This window comes from Saimiri boliviensis, chromosome 17 (genome assembly GCF_048565385.1).
Source record: "Saimiri boliviensis isolate mSaiBol1 chromosome 17, mSaiBol1.pri, whole genome shotgun sequence".
Taxonomy (NCBI): Eukaryota; Metazoa; Chordata; class Mammalia; order Primates; family Cebidae; genus Saimiri; species Saimiri boliviensis.
Genome location: NC_133465.1, coordinates 71049234 through 71073007, shown reverse-complemented (window position 1 = coordinate 71073007; position 23774 = coordinate 71049234). Strand labels below are relative to the sequence as shown.

General features: G+C 55.7%; 3 protein-coding genes across 3 annotated transcripts; 2 read left to right on the top strand and 1 right to left on the bottom strand.

The window, feature by feature from the left end:
* The first annotated feature begins 6 nt into the window (after nucleotides 1-6).
* On the top strand, nucleotides 7-1957 carry OXLD1 (oxidoreductase like domain containing 1). Its single transcript, XM_039475898.2, has 2 exons — nucleotides 7-172; nucleotides 1380-1957. The coding sequence occupies exons 1-2, from the start codon at nucleotides 107-109 to the stop codon at nucleotides 1797-1799; spliced, it is 486 nt and encodes a 161-aa protein (XP_039331832.1). The 5' UTR covers nucleotides 7-106; the 3' UTR covers nucleotides 1800-1957.
* A 2271-nt stretch (nucleotides 1958-4228) lies between these two features.
* On the top strand, nucleotides 4229-12025 carry PDE6G (phosphodiesterase 6G). Its single transcript, XM_010342308.3, has 3 exons — nucleotides 4229-10385; nucleotides 10944-10984; nucleotides 11367-12025. The coding sequence occupies exons 1-3, from the start codon at nucleotides 10240-10242 to the stop codon at nucleotides 11441-11443; spliced, it is 264 nt and encodes an 87-aa protein (XP_010340610.1). The 5' UTR covers nucleotides 4229-10239; the 3' UTR covers nucleotides 11444-12025.
* A 2330-nt stretch (nucleotides 12026-14355) lies between these two features.
* On the bottom strand, nucleotides 14356-20083 carry TSPAN10 (tetraspanin 10). Its single transcript, XM_010342309.3, has 3 exons — nucleotides 19841-20083; nucleotides 16657-17297; nucleotides 14356-15060 (listed from the first exon to the last, which is right to left on the bottom strand). The coding sequence occupies exons 1-3, from the start codon at nucleotides 19874-19876 to the stop codon at nucleotides 14403-14405; spliced, it is 1335 nt and encodes a 444-aa protein (XP_010340611.2). The 5' UTR covers nucleotides 19877-20083; the 3' UTR covers nucleotides 14356-14402.
* Between the last annotated feature and the right edge of the window lie 3691 nt (nucleotides 20084-23774).

Sequence of the window (23774 nt, the reverse complement as noted above, 5' to 3'; positions counted from 1 at the left end):
GCGCTTGTCCCACGCTGGCTGGAGCGGCGCGACGGTCTGCAGGTCTGGGATTGGCCGGAGCAGCTGCCGCTCACGGCTCGGGGTTCCGGAACGCGGTCCGCGGGCGATGCTGCTGCGGAGCGTGGCCGGGGGAGGCTGGGCGGCCGCGGCGGCGGTGGCGGCCCGTGGATCGGCAAGTACCCGGGAGGGGTCTGGGCAGCGCCGAAGGGCACGTCCGGGGGCCCGCGCGTGCGGGAGGCCGCTGTCCGGGGGCCCGCGCGTGCCGGGAGGACCGCGCGCTGGCCGCCCGCCGGAGGGGCCCGCGCGCCTCTCCTCCATCCACTTCGCCGAGCCTCCGCTCCCGAGTCTGTGGAGGGCTCTTAGCCCCGGGAGGGGAAGCAGCCCGGTGGACGGCCACGTCGCTGTTCCTCGGCATCTGCCGAGCGCCTGCGGCGTGCGGCCTTCCTAGGTTGTGGGGACTGGCCGTGGACGGGGAGCGGATGCTCCTCGCAGGATCAGTTAGAGAAATAAACGAAGTGGGTAGCGGGTCAGGCGGTGATCCTGGGTGGACAGCGGGGGAGGGAGGGAACCTTCACGCTGGGATGAGGCACCTCAGAGGCCGGAGCTTTGTGACAGGGAAACTCGGATCAAGGGTGGTCCATTCTTCCGGGTGGTCCCTCAGGGGAGGGTGGCGGGGCTCGGCTATACTGGTAAAGAGAGGGTGCGCTGGCCAGGAGCCTGCAGGGTTACGCCTTCCCCCTACTGCCCACAGAGCAGCCGTGTTAGCTGCAGGTGGCAAGCGCCTCCCCGACCCACCCACCATCTGCTGGAGCGCACACCCGGCGCCAGGCCCTGGTCCCCACCCTCCTCGTGAATCAGTCACACCGTGTCATACTCATAACTTCCATTTCACAGTGGGGAAACCGAATCCAGGGAGGTGAAATAATATGTCTAAAGTCGCCGGGCGCGGTGGCTCAAGCCTGTAATCCCAGCACTTTGGGAGGCCCAGGTGGGTGGATCACGAGGTCAAGAGATCGAGACCATCCTGGTCAACATGGTGAAACCCCATCTCTACTAAAAATACAAAAAATTAGCTGGGCATGGTGGCACGTGCCTGTGATCCCAGCTACTCAGGAGGCTGAGGCAGGAGAATTGCCTGAACCCAGGAGGCGGAGGTTGCAGTGAGCCGAGATCGCGCCATTGCACTCCAGCCTGGGTAACAAGAGTGAAACTCCGTCTCAAAAAAAAAAAAAAAAATGTCTAAAGTCACAGGAAGTGAAAAGCTGAGAAGGACATGCAGCCACTGCCCAATGACGTGAGAGCTGCCATGTCCCCAGAGCTGAGGGTAGACAAGGCCTCACCAGCTTCCTGGAGAATCACATGTCTGTCTGCATCCTCAGGGGGCTCCCCGGCTCACCAGCCAGGACTGCTGCCAGAGACTTCCTGGAGGTGGCAGCTTGCTTCAAAGGCACCATCCCAGAGCACAAGCCCCTCATGGCCGCAGAGAATTCGGGGCAGACCATGCAGAGGTGGGCTCCCAAGCAGGTGTGGACGGCACTGGGCCGCCCAAGGCTGCGCTGCCCAGCAGGGGCCCCTCAGAACCCCAGGACCTTCTGCCGCCCGAACTTCAGCCACCCACAAACTGTTGCATGAGTGGCTGCCCCAGCTGCGTGTGGGTGGAATATGCGGACAGGCTGCTGCAGCACTTCCAGGATGGCGGGGAGCGGGCCCTGGCTGCCCTGGAGGAACACGTGGCTGATGAGAACCTCAAGGCCTTCCTCAGGATGGAGATCCGACTCCGCACCCAGTTCGGAGGTTGAGCCAGCCCTGCTGGACTCCCTCCCCTGGACACAGTCCAGGAAGCAGCAGCAGCCTCCTCCCTTCACACCCCTCCACAGACTCCTTGTGTCCAATGGGAATAGGAGGATTTATTTATAGACTTCTGAGAAAAAATAAATTCTTGGTGGTGGTTACATGGGAGGCTTGTGTTTTGGGAGTGGTTTCTTGGTCTAGTTGTCCGTAAGGCTCGTGTCTTCAAAGCAAGCAGGTCCAGGTCGGCACTGTGCATCTCCGGTGCCTTGCAGCCATCACCCCCTGTGAGGGTAAAATAAGACCTTTATTCCTTGGACGTTCAAGTGATAGTGACCGCAGCGCCCCTTCCAGGCCAGGTCCCAGTTTCCCCCAAGGCCTGGCAAAGGCCAGCTCGGGTTGCTGTTAGCATGCAGCGGAGGGAGGGCCACCTCATCTGGAGTGGCTGTGGCAAAGCCTTTGGCAGGCACAGAAGCTCACAGGCAGCCTGGAAGTGCCTGCCTGTCCAGCACCATCAGTCCCCTCCTGGGGTCCTCAGGGACCCTTCCATCAGTCTGGCAAAGGTGGCAAATCAGCCCTCAGTGGCCCAAGCGCTACTTGGAAGCAGTCCTTCCAAATCCTTCAGCCACAGGTCCCAAAGGAATGGGTAAGAGCGGCACGACGTGTCTGGGTATGGTGGCTCTCGCTTGTAATCCCAGCACTTTGGGAGGCCAAGGCAGGCAGATCACGAGGTCAGCTGTTTGAGACCATCCTGACCAACATGGGGAAACCTTGTTTCTACTAAAAATACGAAAGTTAACTGGGTGTGGTGGTGCGAGCCTGTAATCCCAGCTACTCAGAAAGCTGAGGCAGGAGAATTCCTTAAACTCAGTAGGTGGAGGTTGCGGTGAGCCGAGATCGCGCCACTGCACTCTAGCCTGGGTGACAGAGCAAGACTGTCTCAAAAAAAAAAAAAAAGAAAAAAAGAATGGCAAGATATTAGCTCCAGAACCTGGAACCCCCACCTCTCCACCAGTATAGCAGAGCCTCACCACCCTCCTCTGAGGGACCACCCAGAAGAATTGCACCACCCTTTACCTGTGTTTGCCTGTCACGAAGCCCAGGCTTATGTCACCGTCATAAGATTTGGAAAGGCAGCCTGGCCTCTGGACCTTCGGCCTGGGGTGGGACTTTGTTTTAAGACCCTTTTTACCTGTTTTCCTGTTATCTCATTTATTTTTTTCCCAACAAAAGTCTTGCTCTGTCGCCAGGCTGGAGTGCAGTGGTGTCATCTTGACTCACTGCAACCTCCACCTCCTGGGTTCAAGTGGTTCTCCTGCCTCAGGCTCTCGAATAGCTGGAACTCTTGGCTCATGACACCACACCCAGCTAATTTTTGTATTTTTAGTAGAGACGGGGTTTCACCATGTTGGCCAGGATGGTCTCGATCTCCTGACCTCATGATCCACCTGCCTTAGCCTCCCAAAGTGATGAGATTACAGGCGTGATCCCACACCTGGCCCTCTTCTTTTTTTTTTTTTTTGAGATAGAGTCTTGCTCCGCTGCCCAGGCTGAAGTGCAGTGGCACGATCTCAGCTCACTGCAACCTCTGTCTTCCGGGTTTAAGAGATTCTCCTGCTTCAGTCTCCCAAGTAGCTGGGATTACAGGTGCCTGCCACCACGCCCGGCTAATTTCTGTATTTTTTGGAAAGACAAGGTTCACCATGTTGGCCAGGCTGGTCTCAAACTCCTGACCTCAAGTGATCCACCCACCTCAGCCTCCCAGAATGCTGGGATTACAGGCATGAGCCTAATTATTATTATTATTGTTGTTATTATTAGTAAGATGGTCTCATTCTGTTATCCAGGCTGGAGTGCAGTGACTCAATCACAGCTCAGTACAGCTTTAACCTCCTAGGCTCCAGGGATCCTCCCATTGTAGCCTCCCAAGAATCTGGGACTACAGGAGTACACCACCATGAATGTCTAATTGTTTCATGTAGAGACAGGGGTGTCACTCCGTTTCCCAGGCTGGTCTCAAACTCAAGAGATCCTCCTGCCTCAGCTTCCCAAAGTTCTGGGATTACATGATTCTCGAGCAGTAAGTAATTATAGAAAGGCAAGCTATGGGACAATGGCTGGGTTTTGTTTGTTTGTTTGTTTTAAGGTGGGGTTTCACCATGATGGCCAGGCTGGTCTTTTGAACTCCTGACCTCAGGTGATCCACCCACCTCAGCCTCCCAAAGCGCTAGGATTACAGGCGTGAGCCACCGCGCCCAGCTTAGCTGTTTTTTTTTTTTTTTTTTTTTTTTTTTTTTGAGACGGAGTTTCGCTCTTGTTACCCAGGCTGGAGTGCAATGGGACGATCTCGGCTCACCGCAACCTCCGCCTCCTGGGTTCAGGCAATTCTCCTGCCTCAGCCTCCTGAGTAGCTGGGATTACAGGCACGCGCCACCACGCCCAGCTAATTTTTTGTATTTTTAGTAGAGACGGGGTTTCACCATGTTGACCAGGATGGTCTCGATCTCTTGACCTCGTGATCCACCCGCCTCGGCCTCCCAAAGTGCTGGGATTACAGGCTTGAGCCACCGCGCCCGGCCTAGCTGTTTATTTTTTAACAAAGTCTTGCTGTCACCAGGCTGGAGTGCAGTGGCTTGATCTCAGCTCACTGCAACCTGTTTTTTAGGTTCAAGCAATCCTCCTGCCTCAGCCTCCCAACTAGCTTTGACTACAGGTGCGTGCCAACACACCCGGTTAATTTTTGTATTTTTAGTAGAGACGAGGTTTCACCATGTTGGCCAGGATGGTCTCGATCTCTTGAACTAGTGACCTGCTACCTCTCCCTGCCGAACTACACCTACATTTTAATAGAATTCAGGCCCCTCCCATAATCCCAGCCTCGTGGCCTTTTACTGGTTTGACAGAGGCAGTTTCCATCCCTCAGCAAAGATTAGTTTCAGGAAGGGACTGTTACCACCTTTGTCTTAGAGTTAAAGGCATGGCCAGGCTCAGTGGCACATGCCTGTAATTGCAGCAACTTTGGGAAGCCCAGCAGGGAGGATCCCTTGAGTTTAGGAATTTGAGACCAGCCTGGGCAACATAGCAAGACCCTATCTCTACTTAAAAAAAAAAAAAAAGAGGCTGGGAGTGGTGACTCAGGCCTGTAATCCCAGCACTTTGGGAGGCCGAGGTGGGCAGATCATGATGTCAAGAGATCAAGACCAGCCTGGCCAACACAGTGAAACCCTGTCTCTACTAAAAATACAAAAATTAGTCAGGCGTGGTGGTGCATGCCTGTACTCCTAGCTACTCGGGAGGCTGAGGCAGGAGAATCGCGTGAACTCAGGAGGCAGAGGTGGCAGTGAACTGAGATCGCCCCATTGCACTCCAGCCTGGAGACAGAGTGAGACTGTTACTCAAAAAAAAAAAAAAAAAAAGGCCGGGCGCGGTGGCTCAAGCCTGTAATCCCAGCACTTTGGGAGGCCGAAGCGGGTGGATCACGAGGTCGAGAGATCGAGACCATCCTGGTCAACATGGTGAAACCCCGTTTCTACTAAAAATCCAAAAAGTGAGCTGGGCATGGTGGCACGTGCCTGTAATCCCAGCTACTCAGGAGGCTGAGGCAGGAGAATTGCCTGAACCCAAGAGGCGGAGGTTGCGGCGAGCCGAGATCGCGTCATTGCACTCCAGCCTGGGTAACGAACAAAACTCTGCCTTAAAAAAAAAAAAAAAAAGAAATGTAAGAAAACAAGCCAGGTGCCGTGGCTCAAGCCTATAATCCGAGCACTTTGGGAGGCCAAGGCAGGTGGATCACAAGGTTAAGAGATCAAGACCATCCTGGTCAACATGGTGAAACCCCCATCTCTACTAAAAATACAAAAAATTAGCTGGGCATGGTGGCGCGTGCCTGTAATCCCAGCTACTCAGGAGGCTGAGGCAGGAGAATTGCCTGAGCCCAGGAGGCAGAGGTTGCGGTGAGCCGAGATCGCGCCATTGCACTCCAGCCTGGGTAACGAGCGAAACTCCCTCTCAAAAAAAAAAAAAGAAAAGAAAAGAAAAGAAAAAAAAGAAATGTAAGAAAACAAGGCCGGGCGCGGTGGCTCAAGCCTGTAATCCCAGCACTTTGGGAGGCCGAGGCAGGTGGATCATGAGGTCAAGAGATCGAGACCATCCTGGTCAACATGGTGAAACCCCGTCTCTACTAAAAATACAAAAAATTAGCTGGGCATGGTGGCGCGTGCCTATAATCCGAGCTACTCAGGAGGCTGAAGCAGGAGAATTGCCTGAACCCAGGAGGCGGAGGTTGTGGTGAGCCGAGATCGCACCATTGCACTGCAGCCTGGATAACGAGCGAAACTCCGCCTCAAAAAAAAAAAAGAAATGTAAGAAAACAAGGAAGAAAAACAGTCGTCAGTGACAGTCAGGGAAGCCTGTCATAACCAAGTAACCTGTTCTCTAATTTCACCTCGATGAGATTTTAATCTCTGCAGATTCATTTGTATAAGTACAGAATGTGGGATTTGCAAGCATATACATTCCTCCCTGCTCAGCTAAGATGTAATCTAAGGCGATTCTATTATCTAAGACACCTGAGCCAGTGAATGACTTCCCCTCTGCTGAGTGGCCTTGCCAATGCCCTTTTCTCAGCAAGAATCCCTGACGTCAGATTCCTCTTCCTGTGCTCATGGGATGCCACTCCCCACCAAGTCACCTAAAGACCCAGGTCCATCTTTTTGGCATCCAGGATCCCCAAGGCGAGTCTGTGGACTGCTTAGTTCTGCAGCCTCCACCTCTCGGGTTCAAACGATTCTCCTGCCTCAGCCTCCTGAGTAGCTGGGATTACAGGTCCCCGCCACCATGCCTGGCTAATTTTTGTATTTTTAGTAGAGACGGGGTTTCACCATCTTGGCCAGGCTGATTTTGAACTTCTGACCTCCTCATCCACTTGCCTTGGCCTCCCAATATTCTGGAATTACAGACCTGAGCCACCATGCCCAGCCCAGTTATGGGTTTTTAAAGGTGGAAAGGCAGAGGTCACAGGCAAAGTCATAAATCAGTACATAGAGACTGTACATTGGTTTTGGAATAAACACCAAGGAGACCTTGAAGCCGGGGCCCACAGGTCATAGGTGGATTCGAAGATTTTCTGATTTGGTGTTGGTTACGGAGGCAAAGCTTCCTAAAACTTTGGGATACACAGTAAAGGATGTTAGCTTGGGGCTGTGGGCATGGCCTTCTCCGGGGCCGCAGGAAGAAATTTAGGTAAGAGAAGGGTGATCAGAAGTCAGCCTTCAGCTCCAGCTCATCTGAGATCTGTTTGCCAGTGCACCCCTTTGGTTGGGGTCCCAGTTTCTGAAAAACAACTCAGGGGCACCTGCTCAGATGGCATGGCTCTCTTCCGTGGAGACCCTTAGGACTCTGGCTTCCGGCTGTTGTTCTAAACCCCTGTGACCTTTCTGCAGATCGGCTGCTCACTCACTTCTCAGGGCCGGCTGGGTGCCTGGATTGCCCTTGAAGGAACTCAACAGTGTCCTTGTTTCCATGCTTGGGGGGACCCACGGGCCCCTAAGAGAGGTCCCTGTTTGGTTTCAGGAGCAGCAGGTGCATAGGCCCTGGGGTGAGAGTGGTGAGATGTGAGGCCAAAGCAGTGGGTGAAGGCCAGGCTGCACTGGGCTTGGGGGGCCACAAAGGTGTGCTCTCCTGAGGTCAGGCGGGGCCAGGAAAGGCAGCGGGGATGCCCAAGACAGCAGCCACTGCTTTTGCTTCTGTTTGGAAGATGGGTGGCTGCCGGAGCCTGGCTGTTCCAGGTCACTTCTCTCCCTGTCCCAGCCCCATCTGCCAGGTGTCCTTCCTTGGGGCCCTTGATGGCCCCTGAGCCCCTCCTCCCCTCCCCAGAACCTTTGGTAGTGGTGTCCCCCCTCGGGGACTAACAATCTCATTAGCGTGGCACTGAGACGCCTAATCAGCTCACGCAGCAGCAAGATAAATGCCCGGGCTGGCATTGCGGAGGAAGGCCCAGCACTCACCGTGGCCCTCTGAGACCCGCCCTGCACTTGGTGAGTCATGACGAACCCCGCTGTCTTTCCTGGCGGCCACTTCCCCAGAGAGTTAGCGCTGGTCAGCCCATTGTCCAGGGGCCGGGGGGCCGACAGGCCTTACCACTGTGCCTGAGGTCCGGGTGTGCAGAGCGTACCCGCTGCCACCCCGTTATTCAGAGAGGACGCAGCCAACCACATCCTCTGCTCCCGCATGGTACCCGGTGCTGCCACCACCCCCAGGCCAGCGATGCTCTGGGAACCTCAGGCCACATGGGCTCAGCTGACTGAGCGGACGCCAGTCACAGGCTGGGTCCGGCCAGGGCAGTGCAGGCAGCGGTCTCCACGTGGACGGCATCTGATGGCTGGAGCTCCCTCGGGGCCCAGAGCTGCTCAGGACAGCCCGTGTCCCGGCGCTGGGGCAGCAGCTGGCCAGGCCTGTGCGGTGTGGGACACGAGGGTCGGGTACCGTGGGATCTGAGCAGCTGGTACCACCAGGCTCTTGAGTCCTGGTTTTGCACAGGCTGGTGCCAGTCCCAGGGACAGAAGCTGAGCCTTAGGAAGGGAAGATGCCAGGGCAGGGTCCACCACAATCCCAGGTGCCCAGCACCCCTTGCAGAGCCCTTCTCCCTAGAAGGGGCCATCTGCCCTTGCTTTCTGGTCACTCCCATGCTCGGCTAACAGCTGGTGGCAGCCCAGGGCCAGAGTCAGGAATCCCAGCCCACAAGACCAGGGGCAGGAAAGGGGACGCGAAGAGGTGGGCCCTGGGGCATCCAGTGTGGACAAGCCCCTCCTGTGTGTGTCATGTGCCTCCTTCCAGAACCTTCCGGCACATGTGCTGCTGGCAGCTCACTGGGAGATTAGGAATCCCCCTCCACTGTTAATAGGCTTAGGGGAAGCTCAGCTGCCCTTGGCCCAGGTCACTGGGGCTTAGGGCATCTGGGGAGAGGCTCTAGGGAGAGGAGGAAGGGAGGTCACCCTGTGCAGTGGTGTAAGGACCCTGGCCTCGTCCGGAGCAGCTGAGGCCACTCAGCCACACCATGCCAGGCGGGTGACCCTGCTCCCTGAGCTGCCTCTAGGCACAGAGAGGGCCTGGGGATTCCACCAGCAGGGGAGACGCACCCCTAGCGCCCACCCTCCCAGAAGCTCAGCTTGTCCCTCTGTGAAGTGGGCCTCGGGGGAAGCAGGGCTTCACAGCTCCGAACCACTTACTGAGACAGGCCCCTTTTCCAGGGCAGCCCTGCCTGGGAACCCTGCCTCCCGTTCTGTGGGTCATTCTCTGTCAGCACTGAGGGGTGCCCCTCATGGTGCTGAGGGACTCAGGGATATCTCCGTGAGTGGGTGAAAGTAACGGACAGCACCCCATCTGCAAAGCACAGACAGGCCGAAAGCAATAAACCCATCAGGAAGAATCAGAGGGCAAGGGCCGGGCACGGTGGCTCACACCTGTAATCCCAGCATTTTGGGAGGCTGAGGTGGGGGGATTACAAGGTCAGGAGTTCGAGACCAACCTGGTCAATACAGTGAAACCCTGTTTCTACTAAAAATACAAAAAAAATTAGCTGGCATGGTGGCACATGCCTGTAGTCCCAGCTCCTCTGAGACTGAGGCAGGAGAATTGCTTGAATCCAGGAGGCGGAGATTGCAGTGAGCCAAGGTTGCACCACTGCACTCCAGCCTGGGCAACAGAGTGAGATTCTGTCTCGAAAAAAAAAAAAAAAAGAAAGTCAGAGGGCAACAGCCCTGGGAGACACTCACCAGCCTGGAATCAGGGCTAACGCAACATGAGATGTGAAGCCGATCAGAACCTGAGGACGCAGTGACTGCGGGGCGGGGTTCAGGGGAGGCTTCCCTGAGCGGGGTCGTGAGATGGGCCGCCCACTGACCATCAGGAGGGGCAGCTCAGAGGCCGGCTCATCTGCAGAACCAGGGGCCCACTTGGGTCTCGTCCCAGTCCCAGCAGGGGCCCCAGAGGACTTTCCACCGAGTGGCAGTTGGATGCCCACTCCAGTCATGCTCTCCCGGGGTGGGGAATGTGGGGATGGGGCAGGAGGTCGTCTGAGGACTGCAGGCTCAGGACCTGAGGACACGGGCTGGGTTTGCTGTGGACTGTGCTGTGGGGTGAGGGAGGCTGGGATACAGGCAAGAGGCCGGAGCTGTATGTGGCCAGGGCACACCCACCAGGCAGGGGAATGGGAGCGTGCGGTGGGCAGGAGCAGAGCTGGCAGGCTGCTGCCCGGAGCGGATCACAGGGGCGGCTGTCCGGGTGGCGCTGGGGCTGGCAGGGCTGGGTCTCGGCCCCTCCGCCAGTGGGTTGAGACCCCCACGGGGTTGGAAGCCAGAGGGCTAACTGGGACCCGGGCCTGGTCTGCCCCCAGACCACAGCAGGAGAGAGTCCAGGAGCCAAGGTTGCCGCAGCGTCTCCGTCAGCCTCGCCATGAACCTGGAGCCGCCCAAGGCTGAGTTCCGGTCGGCCACCAGGGTGGTCGGAGGACCTGTCACCCCCAGGAAAGGGCCCCCCAAATTTAAACAGCGACAAACCAGGCAGTTCAAGAGCAAGCCCCCCAAGAAGGGCGTCCAAGGGTAAGCAGAGTTGGGGGAGAGGGCCTCTGAAAGGGAGGAGGCGGCCCCCCAGGACTCACAGGAAGGAGCGGGCGCAGCAGGGCCTTGGGCCACTTTCCTGCCTCAGTGGTCCCAGCCTCACAGCTGGGGTAGGCAGGGCGGGAGTCACCCACTCCAGATGCCACTGCCAACGATGCTGGGAAAATACAGCCACCTCCACATGCACACAAGAGGCGCACTCACAGACGAGCCACCCTCGCAAATCCACACTCAAACCAGGCACCCACCACAGCCCGCTCCGTGCTCCACCAAGGCGCGCACCTGCCCTGCACCCCAGGGTTTGCCCCTCCTTCCTGGGCCTGAGCCCTGTGAGGCTCTGGGTAGCAGACACCCTGGCTCTGTGAAGGAAGCCCCTCAGCCCCACCAAGCCTCGGGAGGTTGGGGAGGAGGCGGGTCTCTGCCCACTGGACTCCCAGCCAAACGCCTCATCTCCTGGGAGGGGTAGAGATGACCTTGGGCCTCAGCCAGACTGAGCCAGGGCTGGGCCCGGCCGTGTCCCTGACCGCTCTGTCCTTGCAGGTTTGGGGACGACATCCCTGGAATGGAAGGCCTGGGGACAGGTACGATGCCGCCAGTGCCAGGTCTGCCGGGTCCCCCCAGGCACACCCAGCACACCTGGGCCCATTGCAGCCCACCTCGGCCCCGACCCGCCCTGCTTTTCACTTAGGGACCCCAGCCTGTCCTTCACTTCTTCCCCCCACACTGAGCTCCAGATCCACTGGGTGGGGCTGTTCCCATTTGGGACCAGGTGAGGGGAGGGATCTGGGAAGGAACAGAACCCTTTGCTGCGTCCTCCCCCTTCAGCAAGCCCCGCCCACCTTCCCCCACAGCCAGGGTCCACACATCCCTGCTCAGCACACCTGTGCTGTGGGAATCGGCCACAGGGGATGGGCGTCGAGGGGGATGGGATCCTCCCTGATCCAGGGCCCCTTTCTCCCGCAGACATCACGGTCATCTGCCCTTGGGAGGCCTTCAACCACCTGGAGCTCCACGAGCTGGCCCAATATGGCATCATCTAGATGAGGGTCCCAGATCCTCCCCACCACTGCCTGCTGTGCTCTGAACCCTGCTCAGGATTCCTGTTGAGGAGACCCCTCACTAGCCCAGGTGGCACCTGGACACCGGGGTGGGGCTGCGACCTCAGGTCCCTCCCTACATATTAGTACCAGTCACCAGTAGCCCACCACCTCCCTCCAGGACGCCCGCTCAGGGGCTGTCATCCCAAGACACTGGCCCCCTCTCAGTCCTGACAGAGAGGGTTGGCGAGTCTCTGCTCCTAGGGAGAAGGGCAGGTGGCCGCAACCCAGGAGCCTGCTGGACCCAGATCATCCCCTCCTCACAGCTGGAAAGCTGGGGCAGGGTCTCCCCAGAGTGCTCCATACCCCAGCCCCCCCTCCTGCCTGTCTGGGGTGCAGAGAAGCTCCCCCTCTCTGGAGCCCTTCCCAGGTGGGTGCCCTTGGTTTGGACCTGCTGAGTAGCAGGAGTCCAGGGTGTGTCTGGTGAGCAGATGAGGCCCCAGGCTCATCGCACCAGGAGGCCATCCTTCTCAACACAGCCCACCCATGCCGTCCCTATTTCAAAATAAAATGAGTGTGCCCTCGCTTGTCCGTGGTGTATTTGTGCGTGGGACAGGGCCTGTGGTGGGGTCACTTGAGCAGGAGCATATGGGTGAAAGGGTGGGCAGTGGAGGGGCTGGCCTGGCTGAGCAGGAAGGCAGCTCATGGGATCACACCCTCACTGAGCCTTGCTGGGGCCCTGAGACTTGCAATATCAGGCCACGGCTGGGTCAAGGCAGACGGCCTTGGTGCACACTGAGGGGTTACAGTCAAGGACGTGTGCAGGCGGCTGGGTCGGGCCTCACAGAGAAGGCGAGACTGGACATGGCTCACATCACATGCCGTGAGGCCAGAGCTCCTACTCCCACGGCACAAGAGAGAAACTGAGTCACAGTGACACTAGGAACTGCCCCAGAGCGCACAGCCAACTTGTCCTTGGCGCCCACTAAAACCATCTATAGCTGGGTGCAGTGGCTCATGCCTATAACCTCAGCACTTTAGGAGGCCAACTCGGGAGGATCACTGGAGCCCAGGAGCTCAAGGCCAGCCTGGACAACATAGCAAGACCCCGTCTCTATTTGAAAACAATGAGGCCGGGTGTGGTGGCTCATGCCTGCAATCTCAGCATTTGGGAGGCCAAAGTGGGCAGATCATTTGAGCTCAGGAGTTTGAGACCAGGCTGGACAACATGGTAAGACCCTGTCTCTACAAAAAATAAGAAATCAGCTGGGCGTGGTGGTGTATGCCTGTAATCCCAGCTACTCAGGAGGCTGCGTCAGGAGAATTGCTTGAACCCGGGAGGCAGAGGTTGCAGTGAGCTGAGATCATGCCACTGTGCTCCAGCCTGAGCAACAAGAGCAAAACTCCGTCTTTTTTTTTTTTTTTTTTTTGGAGATGGAGTTTCGCTCTTGTTACCCAGGCTGGAGTGCAATGGCGCGATCTTGGCTCACCGCAACCTCCACCTCCTGGGTTCAAGCAATTCTCCTGCCTCAGCCTCCTGAGTAGCTGGGATTACAGGCACACGCCACCATGCCCAGCTAATTTTTTGTATTTTTTTTTTTTTTTAGTAGAGACGGGGTTTCACCATGTTGACCAGGATGGTCTCGATCTCTCGACCTCATGATCCACCCGCCTCGGCCTCCCAAAGTGCTGGGATTACAGGCTTGAGCCACCGCGCCCAGCCGAAAACTCCGTCTTGGAAAAAAAAAAAATACAGAAATAATTGCCTGGGTGTGGTGGGCACCTGTACTTCTAGCCACTCAGGAGGCTAAGGTGGGAGGATCGCTTGAGCTGGGGAGGCAGAGGCTGCAGCGAGCTGAGATCCTGCCACAGCACTTCAGCCTGGGTGACAAAGTGAGACCCTGTCTCAAAACAAAACAAAAACAAAGCATGGCCATCTGTGATGGGGGTCCGGCTCCTGACACCACATCCAGGGGAAGCCGGAGCAGTGCAAGCTGGCCCAGCAGCAGGGGTCCTCACACTAACCCCGTGCTCACACGGACCAGTCCATTCACAAGAAGGTCCAGATCTGACTCTGGACAGACCCTCTGAGATTCCACTCATGTGAAAGCCCGAAACAGGCCCCGCTGGCCCCAGCAAGTCAGAGCATGGCATTGAGCATGCCAGCAGGGCTGGAACTCCCCGCTGGGACCTGGGGCGGTTCACAGGCTTAGATGGGTAAGAATTCCCATGCTGCCTCTGAAGATTGGTGTCTTTACCATGTGAATAATACACTCCAATAAAGCATTTCCTCCCTCCCCAAAAATGCACTGGAGGGAGAGGCCTGGACCTCAGCTCCTCCACCACAAGCCCAGAAGGGGTGGCGGCCCTGGGGAGGGAGTGTCAGTGTGATAACCTGCTTTCTGCCAGCTAAAACGAACTCTCTTTCTCAGACTAAAAGCTGTTCAGGCTTTATGTTAGCTTCTTAAGCCAGACAGACTTCATCTTAGGTACTTCATTTTAGTGATTTTCCCACCATTAAGTAACTGTAGTATGTAGCTGGGGCAGGCTGACACTGGGCACCCAGGAAGGCATTTGTTGATAAGAGGCTGAGGTAAGTGGGACCAGCAGAGCCTGGGAATGCAGGTGCAGGGAGCGCCCAGAGCCCTCATTATCTGTAAGTTGTATGTCTTTCATGACATACAACTTTCATTGTATGTCTTTTACCCCTCGTACCTGGCACTGTTTTATTTCTCATGCACAGGTTTATCTTTTAACTTTTTGCTTAAGCTGCTTCTGTGGAAAATTGGCTTCAGCTAAGTTCCCCGTCCCTTTTAAAACTAGGGCATAAAAGACCGCCTATCTTTTTCGTACAGGCGGAGAGAATTTTGGGCATTAGCCACCTCTTGGTTGCCAGCATAATAAAGGACTCATAATTCAATCTCAGAGTATGGCGTATACCTCGACTGGCTCAGGTACAACATCAGGAGGTGGGAGCAGTGTGGCCGGGGTGGGAACCGGGGCTTGGGTCGGCTCCAGGATTTCCTCCTGCCCTGTGCGTTCCTCCGCCAGCCCGGTGGCTTCGCCCTCCGTTGGGGGCTGGCGTGGGGGACGAGGAGCGTGAGGCATGGGCAAGCTGGGTAGGTCCCCCGGCAAAGGCTCCAGAAGCCCACGCAAAGCCAGGCGGCGGTGGGTGCAGCGCGTTTCGGCTGGGTGGGGCCGCCCCAGACCCCTGTGCAGGTGTGCGCTCAGCCCGGGGCGGTTTGGCAGCAGGCGCAGCGCGGGGGCCGGGGCTCGGGTGGCCAGTGTCGCCCTCCCGCGGCGCTCCGGGACCTGGCGCCGCGCCCCTGCGGGCAGCGAGGGCCCTGAGCAGCCGGGCGGCCAGCAGGAGCTCCGCACCCTGCAGCAGCACCACCGCGATGGCGTAGCCGCCCGCAGCCGCCAGGTGAGCGCTCAGCCACTGCTGGAGCGGCGGGCCGCAGCCCTCCAGGTACACCACTCTGCGGGCTGCATCCACATCCAGGCCCAGGACCCCAAAGCCGCACTGGTCGTTGACAGAGGCTCCATCTTCGCGGGGGTCGATGCAGCAGGAGGCCGGAAGGCTGCAGGCCTGCACCCCGGGGGAGCTGCAGTTGAAGTACCTGCGAGGCAAACGGGGCGGCGGCGTCAGCTCTGGCGGGGAGGGCCCGCTCTTCCGGAGCCAGGCACGGAGGTGAAGGTCGCCTACCCACCTCCACCCTCCCGCGGCCACACGGGCACATGCACACACACCCGCACGCACCGACCCACACAGCACCCGGCTCTCTCTGCTGTATCCCTGTGCGTGGCAGCGCTCTGGCTTGCAGGCAGGGGCGACGGCTGCATAGACTAGCAGGAGAATAGTCAATGCGAACCAGACCAGCATTGATGAGGGTGGAAGTGAGCTGCTCTGCTCATGTGAGCTCATTGAGGAGGTAGAGTTGGAGCGGGGGAGGGTAGATGGAACTCTGGCAGAGGCTTCTGGAATGGTCCACAGGTCTTACGGGTTAGAGCAAGGGCTTGAGAGGGAGTACCCGGCAGTGACAAAAAGCAGGGGCCGGGTAGGAACCCCCAGGGTGTCTTGGGAGTGTTGAACTCATCACGGCCTCCAGGTCAGGCAGTCCCCAGGTGCCCTAGGCATTCACCAGTGTCCCGGGCTCTGCACGTGGCCCAGCAGACCTGCAGGCTCATCCCCACGGCCCCTCCACTCTAGAAGAGTGTGCCCCTCCCAGGCAGGTGAGGGGGTCGATGCCAGCAGCAGACCAGGCATCATGACACTCTAAGGGGGCTGCCACCAACCCAGTCACATGTCAAAAAGCCACCTATGTGGTGCTTCCCAGAGTCTGGTGCCTGGAAGGGCCCCACCCATTAGCCACCGCTGGGTACCGATGGCCAGTTTTTAGGGTCGCCTATGACTTCACCTCTTGTGTTCAGTTGCCCCTGGATACACGCACCAAGAAGGCGTGTAGTCTGTCCTGGTTGTGGCATGGAGAGCAGGGTATGCATGCACTGGGGATAACTGATAAAACAGGCAGCTGGCCGGGCACAGCGGATCATGAGGTCAGGAGATCGAGATCATCCTGGCCAACATGGTGAAACCCTGTCTCTACTAAAAATACAAAAAAATTAGCTGGGCGTGGTGGTGCGCACCTGTAATCCCAGCTACTTGGGAGGCTGAAGCGGGAGAATAGCTTCAACCAGGGAGTTGGAGGTTGCAGTGAACTGAGATCATGCCACTGCACTCCAGCCTGGGCGACAGAGCAAGACTCTGTCTCCAAAACAAAAAACCAACCAGACAGCTACCCCCGAGCAGAACATAAGAAAATCCTGCATTAGATCCTAAGTGGACAGTGTTTAATTACACTCACCGTGGAGGGAAAATTGTGGAGTCCAATTCTAGAATTACATCCGTAATTAACCTAAAAGTCATTTTCTTTTCTCTTTTTCTTTTTGGAAATGGAGTCTAGCTCTGTTGCCCAGGCTGGAGTCCATGGTGTGGTCTTGGCCCCTGTACAGAAGTGTGTAGGTGTGCGTGCACACACGTGAAACTTGAACACAAGACGTGCCAGTGTGGCTGTGTGTGTACACGTGGGTGCCTGTGTGTGTGCGTGTGGGTGTGCAGGAATGAGGGTGTGCACGCGAGTGACTGTGTGCACACGAGTATGTGTGGTCTCTGGGCCCCTGTGGTGGCCCCGTCCCTCGCCCACTCCAATACTCACAGGTTCTGCTGCCAGTCCTGGTAGGAGGCCGCCCCGCAGCACCGCAGCCCGAGCTGAACTTCGTCGATGAGGAAGCGCAGGTCTGGGTCGTCCTGGTAGTGGGTGATGGCCACTTGCAGGGTGTGCTCCAGGCTGTCTTGCAGAGGGCCCCAGAGGGCCACCACCAGTGCCCCCACCACGGCTTCGAGCACCAGGAAGGCAAGGATGCCACCGGAGAAGCCACGTAACAGGCAGGTGTTCTCACAGAGGGCGCCCAGGCAGCCAGCCAGGCTCAATGCACTGACTGCCAGCCCCCCAAGTGCCAGCCCCAGCATGGGGTCTGGGGGCAGGGGCCCCCCCAGATCACTTCTCAGAGACCCCTTGACGGCCAGGCCCCAGAGCCCGATGGCCAGGGCCAGCAGGCCCAGCAGGGTAAAGAGGAAATTGGACAGGAAAATCAGATACTTGATGCAGCTGCTCCCTGCAGAGAGGGAAGGGGCTGTGCCTTTCCCAGAGGTGGCCCTCAAGGCCTTGCGCTTGGTCCCCAAGGGACAGTAGCTGTAGTCCCAGCCCTCTGCCTGGTCCTCCCAGGGCACTGGACCTGGGCAGCCAGAGGTGGGTGGACTTCGCACAGAGAGGGGCACCTTCTGGCCTGCGGCGTCCTGCAGAGAGGAGAGGAATGGGGTGAGACCCCCTTCACTCACACTCTGTGACAATCGGAGAGGGGTCAGGGAAGAGCACGGTGGCAGAGCCTTGGAGGGATGGGAGAATGCTGGACAGTGGAGGGCAGAAATGGAGCTCAGAGACTCAGACAGCCAGGGGCAGAGGGCCCTCAGGCCTGTGTGGCTCAGCTGGGCGGCAGAAGGGACAATGAGGGTCCCAGGTCTGCTACCTACTGGTGTGTGGGACCCCACCTTTAGAACAGGGTGATAAGCAGCCCCTGCCAGGCTGGATGAAGACCGAACAGGGCAGTGATCAGTGAGTGCACCCACTCCCTCCTCCCTGTCCCAAGTATTGGTGGTGTGGCCTCCCTAGGTGGGTTGGGGCTCCCCCTGGCTTTCCTGCAGTGCAGGAATGTGGTGGTGAGGTCGCATCCCCAGAGTTTGAAACAGCATCTGTCTATACCAGTCTCTGTGCCTGCAGCGTGGACCTTGCACAGTCACAGAGGGGATTCCTCACCAGCCAAAGGGGCTGGCCCACGTGGCTGCCCTTTCCCTGCCCTCTGAAACCAGTGCCCATATCCCAGCACCCATTTATTCAGCCCCACCAACAGCCCACACTGAGTGTTGACACTGCACTGGGCCTTGCCCAACAGGCCCCCAAGACAGGAAGGAGGGTGCCTGGGAGCCCCAGGGAGACCACCTGTGGGTGGCAGGGCTTTCAGAGGGGACCCCCCACCCACCAACAAAAGAGGCCTGCTGGTCTCCTTCTGTGAGGGAAGAGGCAGCCCTGCAGGCGCCCAGTTCTGCCAGAGACAGAAGTTTTATTAAAGAGGAGAATAATAAGCCATGTCAGGGCTGGACGTGGTGGTTCACGCCTGTGATCCCAGCACTTTGGGAGGCTGAAGCAGGCAGATTGCCTGAGTTTGGGAGTTCGATACCAGCCTGACCAACACGGAGAAACCCTGTCTCTACTAAAAATACAAAAAAAACCCAACCAAACAAAAAAAATTAGCCAGGTGTGGTGGCAGGTGCCTGTAATCCTAGCTACTTGGGAGGCTGAGGCAGGAGAATCTCTTGAACCTGGGAGGTGGAGGTTGCATCACGCCATTGCACTCCAGCCTAGATGACAGAGTGAGACTGTCTCGATAAAATAAATAAATAACAATAAAAAACAAATAATAAAGAAAAAAAAAACAGTAAAAAGGATCCACGTCTGTGGCTGGGCAAGGATCCCATTCCAATCCAGTTTCACCGGGAAGCAGCTCAGTGCAGCAACAGGATGCTGGCTCACTGCAGCCTCAAACTTCTGGGCTCAAGCCATCCTTCCTCCTCAGCCTCCTGAGTAGCTCGGGACTGCAGGCACTGCAACCACATCCCGGTCATTCTCTTAATTTTTTTTTTTTTTTTTTTTTAAAGAGTGGGTTTCACCATGTTGGTCAGGCTGGTCTTGAACTCCCAACCTCAGGTGATCCACCTGCCTTGGCCTCCAAAGTGCTTGGATTACAGGCATGAGCCACCACGCCCGGCCTCATTCTTTTAAATTACTTTTTGCAGGCCGGGTGCAGTAGCTCACACCTGTAATTCCAGCACTTTGGGCAGATCATGAGGTCAGGAGATCGAGACCATCCTGACCAACATGGTGAAACCCCATCTCTACTAAAAATACAAAAGTTAGCTGGATGCGATGGTGCATGCCTGGAATCCCAGCTCCTCAGGAGGCTGAGGCACGAGAATCACTTGAATCCAGGAAGTAGAGGTTGCAGTGAGCTGAGACTGCACCACTGCACTCTAGCCTGGCAACAGAGCAAGACTCTATCTCAAAAAAAAAAAAAAAAAAAATTTTTTTTAATTATTTTTATTTTTATTTTTTGAGACAGGGTTTCACCATGTTGGTCAGGCTGGTCAAACTCCTGACCTCAGCTGATCCGCCTGCCTTGGCCTCCCGAAGTGCTGGAATTACAGACGTGAGCCACCACGTCTAGCCAAAAATAATAGTAATTTTTTGTAGAGACAGGGTCTTGCTACATTGCCCAGGCTGGTCTTGAACTCCTGGGCTCAAGCAATTCTCCCTCCTCAGCCTTCCATAGTGCCGGGATTACAGGAGTGAGCCACTGCATCCACTCCCAAAGAAGGGTTATTTATCAGCCCCACAGACCTCAACAAGTCGCTAGAATCAAAAGGGCAGGCTGCCAGTGCCTGGTTGGCCAGACTGCGGCTGTTGGAGGCCAGGAGCCGTTGGAGGCTGGCTGCAAGGGACGTTTGCCTTCATCCCCTCCTGCACCCTGAGCCAGAGGTTGCTCCCAAGGCCCTCAGGGAGACCCAGCAGATCCCTTGACCAGAGGCCAGCATGGGGCCGAGAGTGCCATAGCAGTGGGGGAGCGGGAGGGGGCTGCTTAGAACCACCTCCCAACCTAATCTCTGCATTGAGGTGTGGGGTGGCACCAGGGGTGGGGGTGGGTATGAACCAGCCCAGGGACCTCCCTTGGGACCTCAGGGCTGGGGGCATCTCCAACCTCAGCCAAAGGCCGCTTGGCACTGCTCACCTGGGGCAGTAAGGGGCTCCTCTCCCCCTCCTCCATCCTTGACACTGGTACAGAAAGCCCCCCAGCACGGGCGCCGGGAGAGGCTCACTGGCTCCTCTGTGGCTGGGCTGCTAGGCCGGTCCTGCCTGTGGCCCTGGGCTGGTCTGTGAGTGGTGCAGCCCTGGGCATGAAATCGGGGGAGCTGCGAGCCCCGCCCAGATGCCAGAGTCACAGTTGAGTCATGTGAGGAATCACATTTTAGAGCTTAAGGCAGTCTCTGCTTATGGAGACACATTTCTCCCTAGCACTGGCTCTGTGGATCTCCTAAGCTTTGCGCAGGTGCGACTTGGGCAGGGATGTTTGGGTGCAGCCTTGTGGCTGTCACTGCAGGGCCCCTGTGTGGACTTGAGCTCGGCAGGGTCAGTAGCCACTCCATCAGCTCCCAACCAGGGAATCAGGCCCCTGCAAAAACCCCAAAATCAAGAGACCCATTGGCAGCCCCAGTGCCAATATATCCCCCGGGTTTGTTCACTGCAAGAATGAAACAGTGTTGGCTGGGCCACTGTACTCCAGCCTGGGTGACAGAGCAAGAACCTGTCTCAAAAAGGAAAAAAAAAATTAGCCAAGTGAAGTGGCATGCACCTGTAATCCCAGCTACTCAGGAGCTACTGCAGTGAGCTGAGATCGTGCCACTGCACTCCAGCCTGGGTGACGGGAGTGAGACCCCAGTCTCAAAAAAAAGAGAAAAAGACAAAAATAAATAAATAAATAAAAAGGAGAAACCACATCTATTGACAACTTGATCGGGATTCTAGTTCTAGGACTGTTAGAAAGTAATTCCAGGCCGGGCGCAGTGGCTCAAGCCTGTAATCCCAGCACTTTGGGAGGCCGAGGCGGGTGGATCACGAGGTCGAGAGATCGAGACCATCCTGGTCAACAAGGTGAAACCCCGTCTCTACTAAAAATACAAAAAGTTAGCTGGGCATGGTGGTGCGTGCCTGTAATCCCAGCTACTTAGGAGGTTGAGGCAGGAGAATTGCCTGAGCCCAGGAGGCGGAGGTTGCGGTGAGCCGAGATTGCGCCATTGCACTCCAGCCTGGGTAACAAGAGCGAAACTCCGTCTCAAAAAAAAAAAAAAAAAAGAAAGTAATTCCAAACCGGCCAGGCGCGGTGGCTCACGCCTGTAATCCCAACACTTTGGGAGGCCAAGGCGGGTGGATCACAAGGTCAGGAGTTCAAGAACAGCCTGACAAACATGGTGAAACCCTGTCCCTACTAAAAATACAAAAATTAGCTGGGCGTGGTGGTGCACACCTGTAATCCCAGCTACTCAGGAGACTGAGGCAGGAGAATTGCCTAAACTTGGGAGTCAGAGGTTGCAGTGAGATCATACCACTGCACTGCAGCCTGGGCAACAGAGTGAGACTTTGTCTCCTAAAAAAAAAAAAAGAAGAAAGTAATTCCAAACCACCAGTCGATTACGGTTAAACCGCCTTTGCAAAAATTATAACTGAGACAATTATTACAGTTAAAGGGATAGGACTTAGCTGACTCCATCTTGCTTCTTTTTTTTTTTTTTTTTTTTTTTTTTTTGAGACGGAGTTTCGCTCTTGTTACCCAGGCTGGAGTGCAATGGCACGATCTCGGCTCACCGCAACCTCCGCCTCCTGGGCTCAGGAAATTCTCCTGCCTCAGCCTCCTGAGTAGCTGGGATTACAGGCACGTGCCACCATGCCCAGCTAATTTTTTTGTATTTTTAGTAGAGACGGGGTTTCACCATGTTGACCAGGATGGTCTCGATCTCTCGACCTTGTGATCCACCCGCCTCGGCCTCCCAAAGTGCTGGGATTACAGGCTTGAGCCACCGCGCCCGGCCCATCTTGCTTCTAACCTTCAAGATATCCTTGTTCATTTCTGGGTATAGGCTGAAGTAACTTCGGGAAGCATTTAGTTTATAGTTTAGCTTTGAAGCAAAGATGACAACAGCCCTTTTGCAAAACAAACTCCCTTCCTACCTGGGGACAAGACTGCCTTTTCAGGATTAACAGATTAGCCACAAGATTATAAATTATGATTTAGGAGTTATGCAGCTGGAAGCTACAAGATTCTTTTTTTTTTTTTTTTTTTTTTTAAGGATGGGGTTTCACCATGATAGCCAGGCTGGTCTTGAACTCCTGACCTCAGGTGATCCACCCACCTTGGCCTCCCAAAGTGCTAGGATTACAGGCGTGAGCCACTGCGCCTGGCGAGGCTACAAGATTCTAAGTCTCCCAAATTGCTCCTCAGGGTAACATCTCCATTATAAAACAGATCAGCTCTGAAGATATTTTGCAGACCCTGCACTCCATGGTTCAGGTGGCACCACCCAGATGGATAAACTGGCTCATCTGGTCTGTGGCCTCTGACCCAGGAACTGACTCAGCCCAACAGGACAATTTTGACTCCCTGTCATTTCATCTCTGACCCAACCAATCAACACTCGCTACTTTCTGACCCCAGACCCACCAAATTATCCTTTAAAACTCGGATCCCTGGCTGGGCCTGGTGGCTCACACCTGTAATCCCAACACTTCAAAAGGCCAAGGTGGGCAGATCACCTGAGGTTGGGTGTTGGAGACCAGCCTGACCAACATGGAGAAACCCCATCTCTACTAAAAATACAAAATTATCTGGGCGTGGTGGCTGTCGCCTGTATTTCCAGCTACTTGGGAGGCTGAGGCAGGAGAATTGCTTGAACTCGGGAGGCAGAGGTTTTGGTGAGTTGAGATCACACCGTTGCACTCCAGCCTGGGCAACAAGAGCGAAACCGTCTCAAAGAAAAACGAAAAACAAAAACCAAAAAACAAAACTCCAATCCTTGAATTCTTGAGGATACTGATTTTTTTGAGTAGTAATAAACCCCGGTCCCTGGTAACCTGAACAGCTGGCTCTAGGTGAATTGAACTTTCTCTATTGCAATTTGCCTGTCTTGATAAAGTCTAGGCAGTGGGCAGGGACCACTGGGCAGTTACAATGGCAGTCTGAGCAAAGTAATACAATTACTAAGATAACCTAATCAATTAATAAATACAATTACTGACATAATTTAATCAATTAATATAATTTAACATAGTTAAAAAGAACTGTCAAATTGTGATGTTGTGAAATATGTATATATTTGGTCTTCCAGTTTCCCGGCATACAGCTCCTAAAATCCTTAGAATCTGTGAAGTGGTGTCTTTTTTCTGTTGTTTGTTTGTTTGTTTTTTGTTTTTTGAGATGAAGTCTCACTCTGTTGCCTGGGCTACTGGGCTAGAGTGCAGTGGCACCATCTTGGCTCACGGCAGCCTTGACCTCCTGATCTCAGGTGATTCTCTTACCTCACTACCTCAGCTTCCCGAGTAGCTGGGATTATCGGCATGAGCCACTTCACCAAGCTAATTTTTTTTTTTTTTCCTTTTTTGAGATGGAGACAGTCTTGCTCTGTTGCCCAGGCTGGAGAACAGTGACCCCATCTCCACTCACTGCAACCTCTGCCTCACAACTGATTCTCCTGCCTCAGACTCCTGAGAATCTGGGAACACAGGCACGCAAGACCACATCTGGGTAATTTTTGTATTTTTAGTAGAGACAGGTTTTACCATGTTGGCCAAGCTGGTCTCGAATTCCTGACCTCAGATGATCCACCTGCCTCCGCCTCGCAAAGTGCTGAGATTACAGGCGTGAGCCACCGCGCCCGGCCCTAAATTTGTGTTTTTAGTAGAGACGGGTTTCACCATGCTGGCCCGCCGGGTCTCGAACTTCTGGCCTCAGGTAATCCGTCCACTTCTGCTTCCCAAAGTGCTGGAATTACAGCCGTAAGCCACCGCGCCCGGCCTGAAATGCAGTTTAAATTCATTTGTTTTTCTCATGCTAAATTTAAAAAAGACTTAAAAAAAAAAAAAAAATAGCCGGGCGCGGTGGCTCAAGCCTGTAA

What these genes read in the sequence shown, in the direction of transcription:
- OXLD1 (XM_039475898.2), top strand. Translation starts at nt 107, where the DNA reads ATGCTGCTGCGGAGCGTGGCCGGGGGAGGCTGGGCGGCCGCGGCGGCG. An exon ending in CGGTGGCGGCCCGTGGATCG is followed by an intron (nt 173 to 1,379) that starts GCAAGTACCCGG and finishes CTGCATCCTCAG; the next exon opens with GGGGCTCCCCGGCTCACCAG.
- PDE6G (XM_010342308.3), top strand. Translation starts at nt 10,240, where the DNA reads ATGAACCTGGAGCCGCCCAAGGCTGAGTTCCGGTCGGCCACCAGGGTG. An exon ending in CCCAAGAAGGGCGTCCAAGG is followed by an intron (nt 10,386 to 10,943) that starts GTAAGCAGAGTT and finishes CTGTCCTTGCAG; the next exon opens with GTTTGGGGACGACATCCCTG. An exon ending in AATGGAAGGCCTGGGGACAG is followed by an intron (nt 10,985 to 11,366) that starts GTACGATGCCGC and finishes TTTCTCCCGCAG; the next exon opens with ACATCACGGTCATCTGCCCT.
- TSPAN10 (XM_010342309.3), bottom strand. Translation starts at nt 19,876, where the DNA reads ATGGAGGAGGGGGAGAGGAGCCCCTTACTGCCCCAG. An exon ending in GGAGCCCCTTACTGCCCCAG is followed by an intron (nt 17,298 to 19,840) that starts GTGAGCAGTGCC and finishes TCCTCTCTGCAG; the next exon opens with GACGCCGCAGGCCAGAAGGT. An exon ending in CAGGACTGGCAGCAGAACCT is followed by an intron (nt 15,061 to 16,656) that starts GTGAGTATTGGA and finishes TTTGCCTCGCAG; the next exon opens with GTACTTCAACTGCAGCTCCC.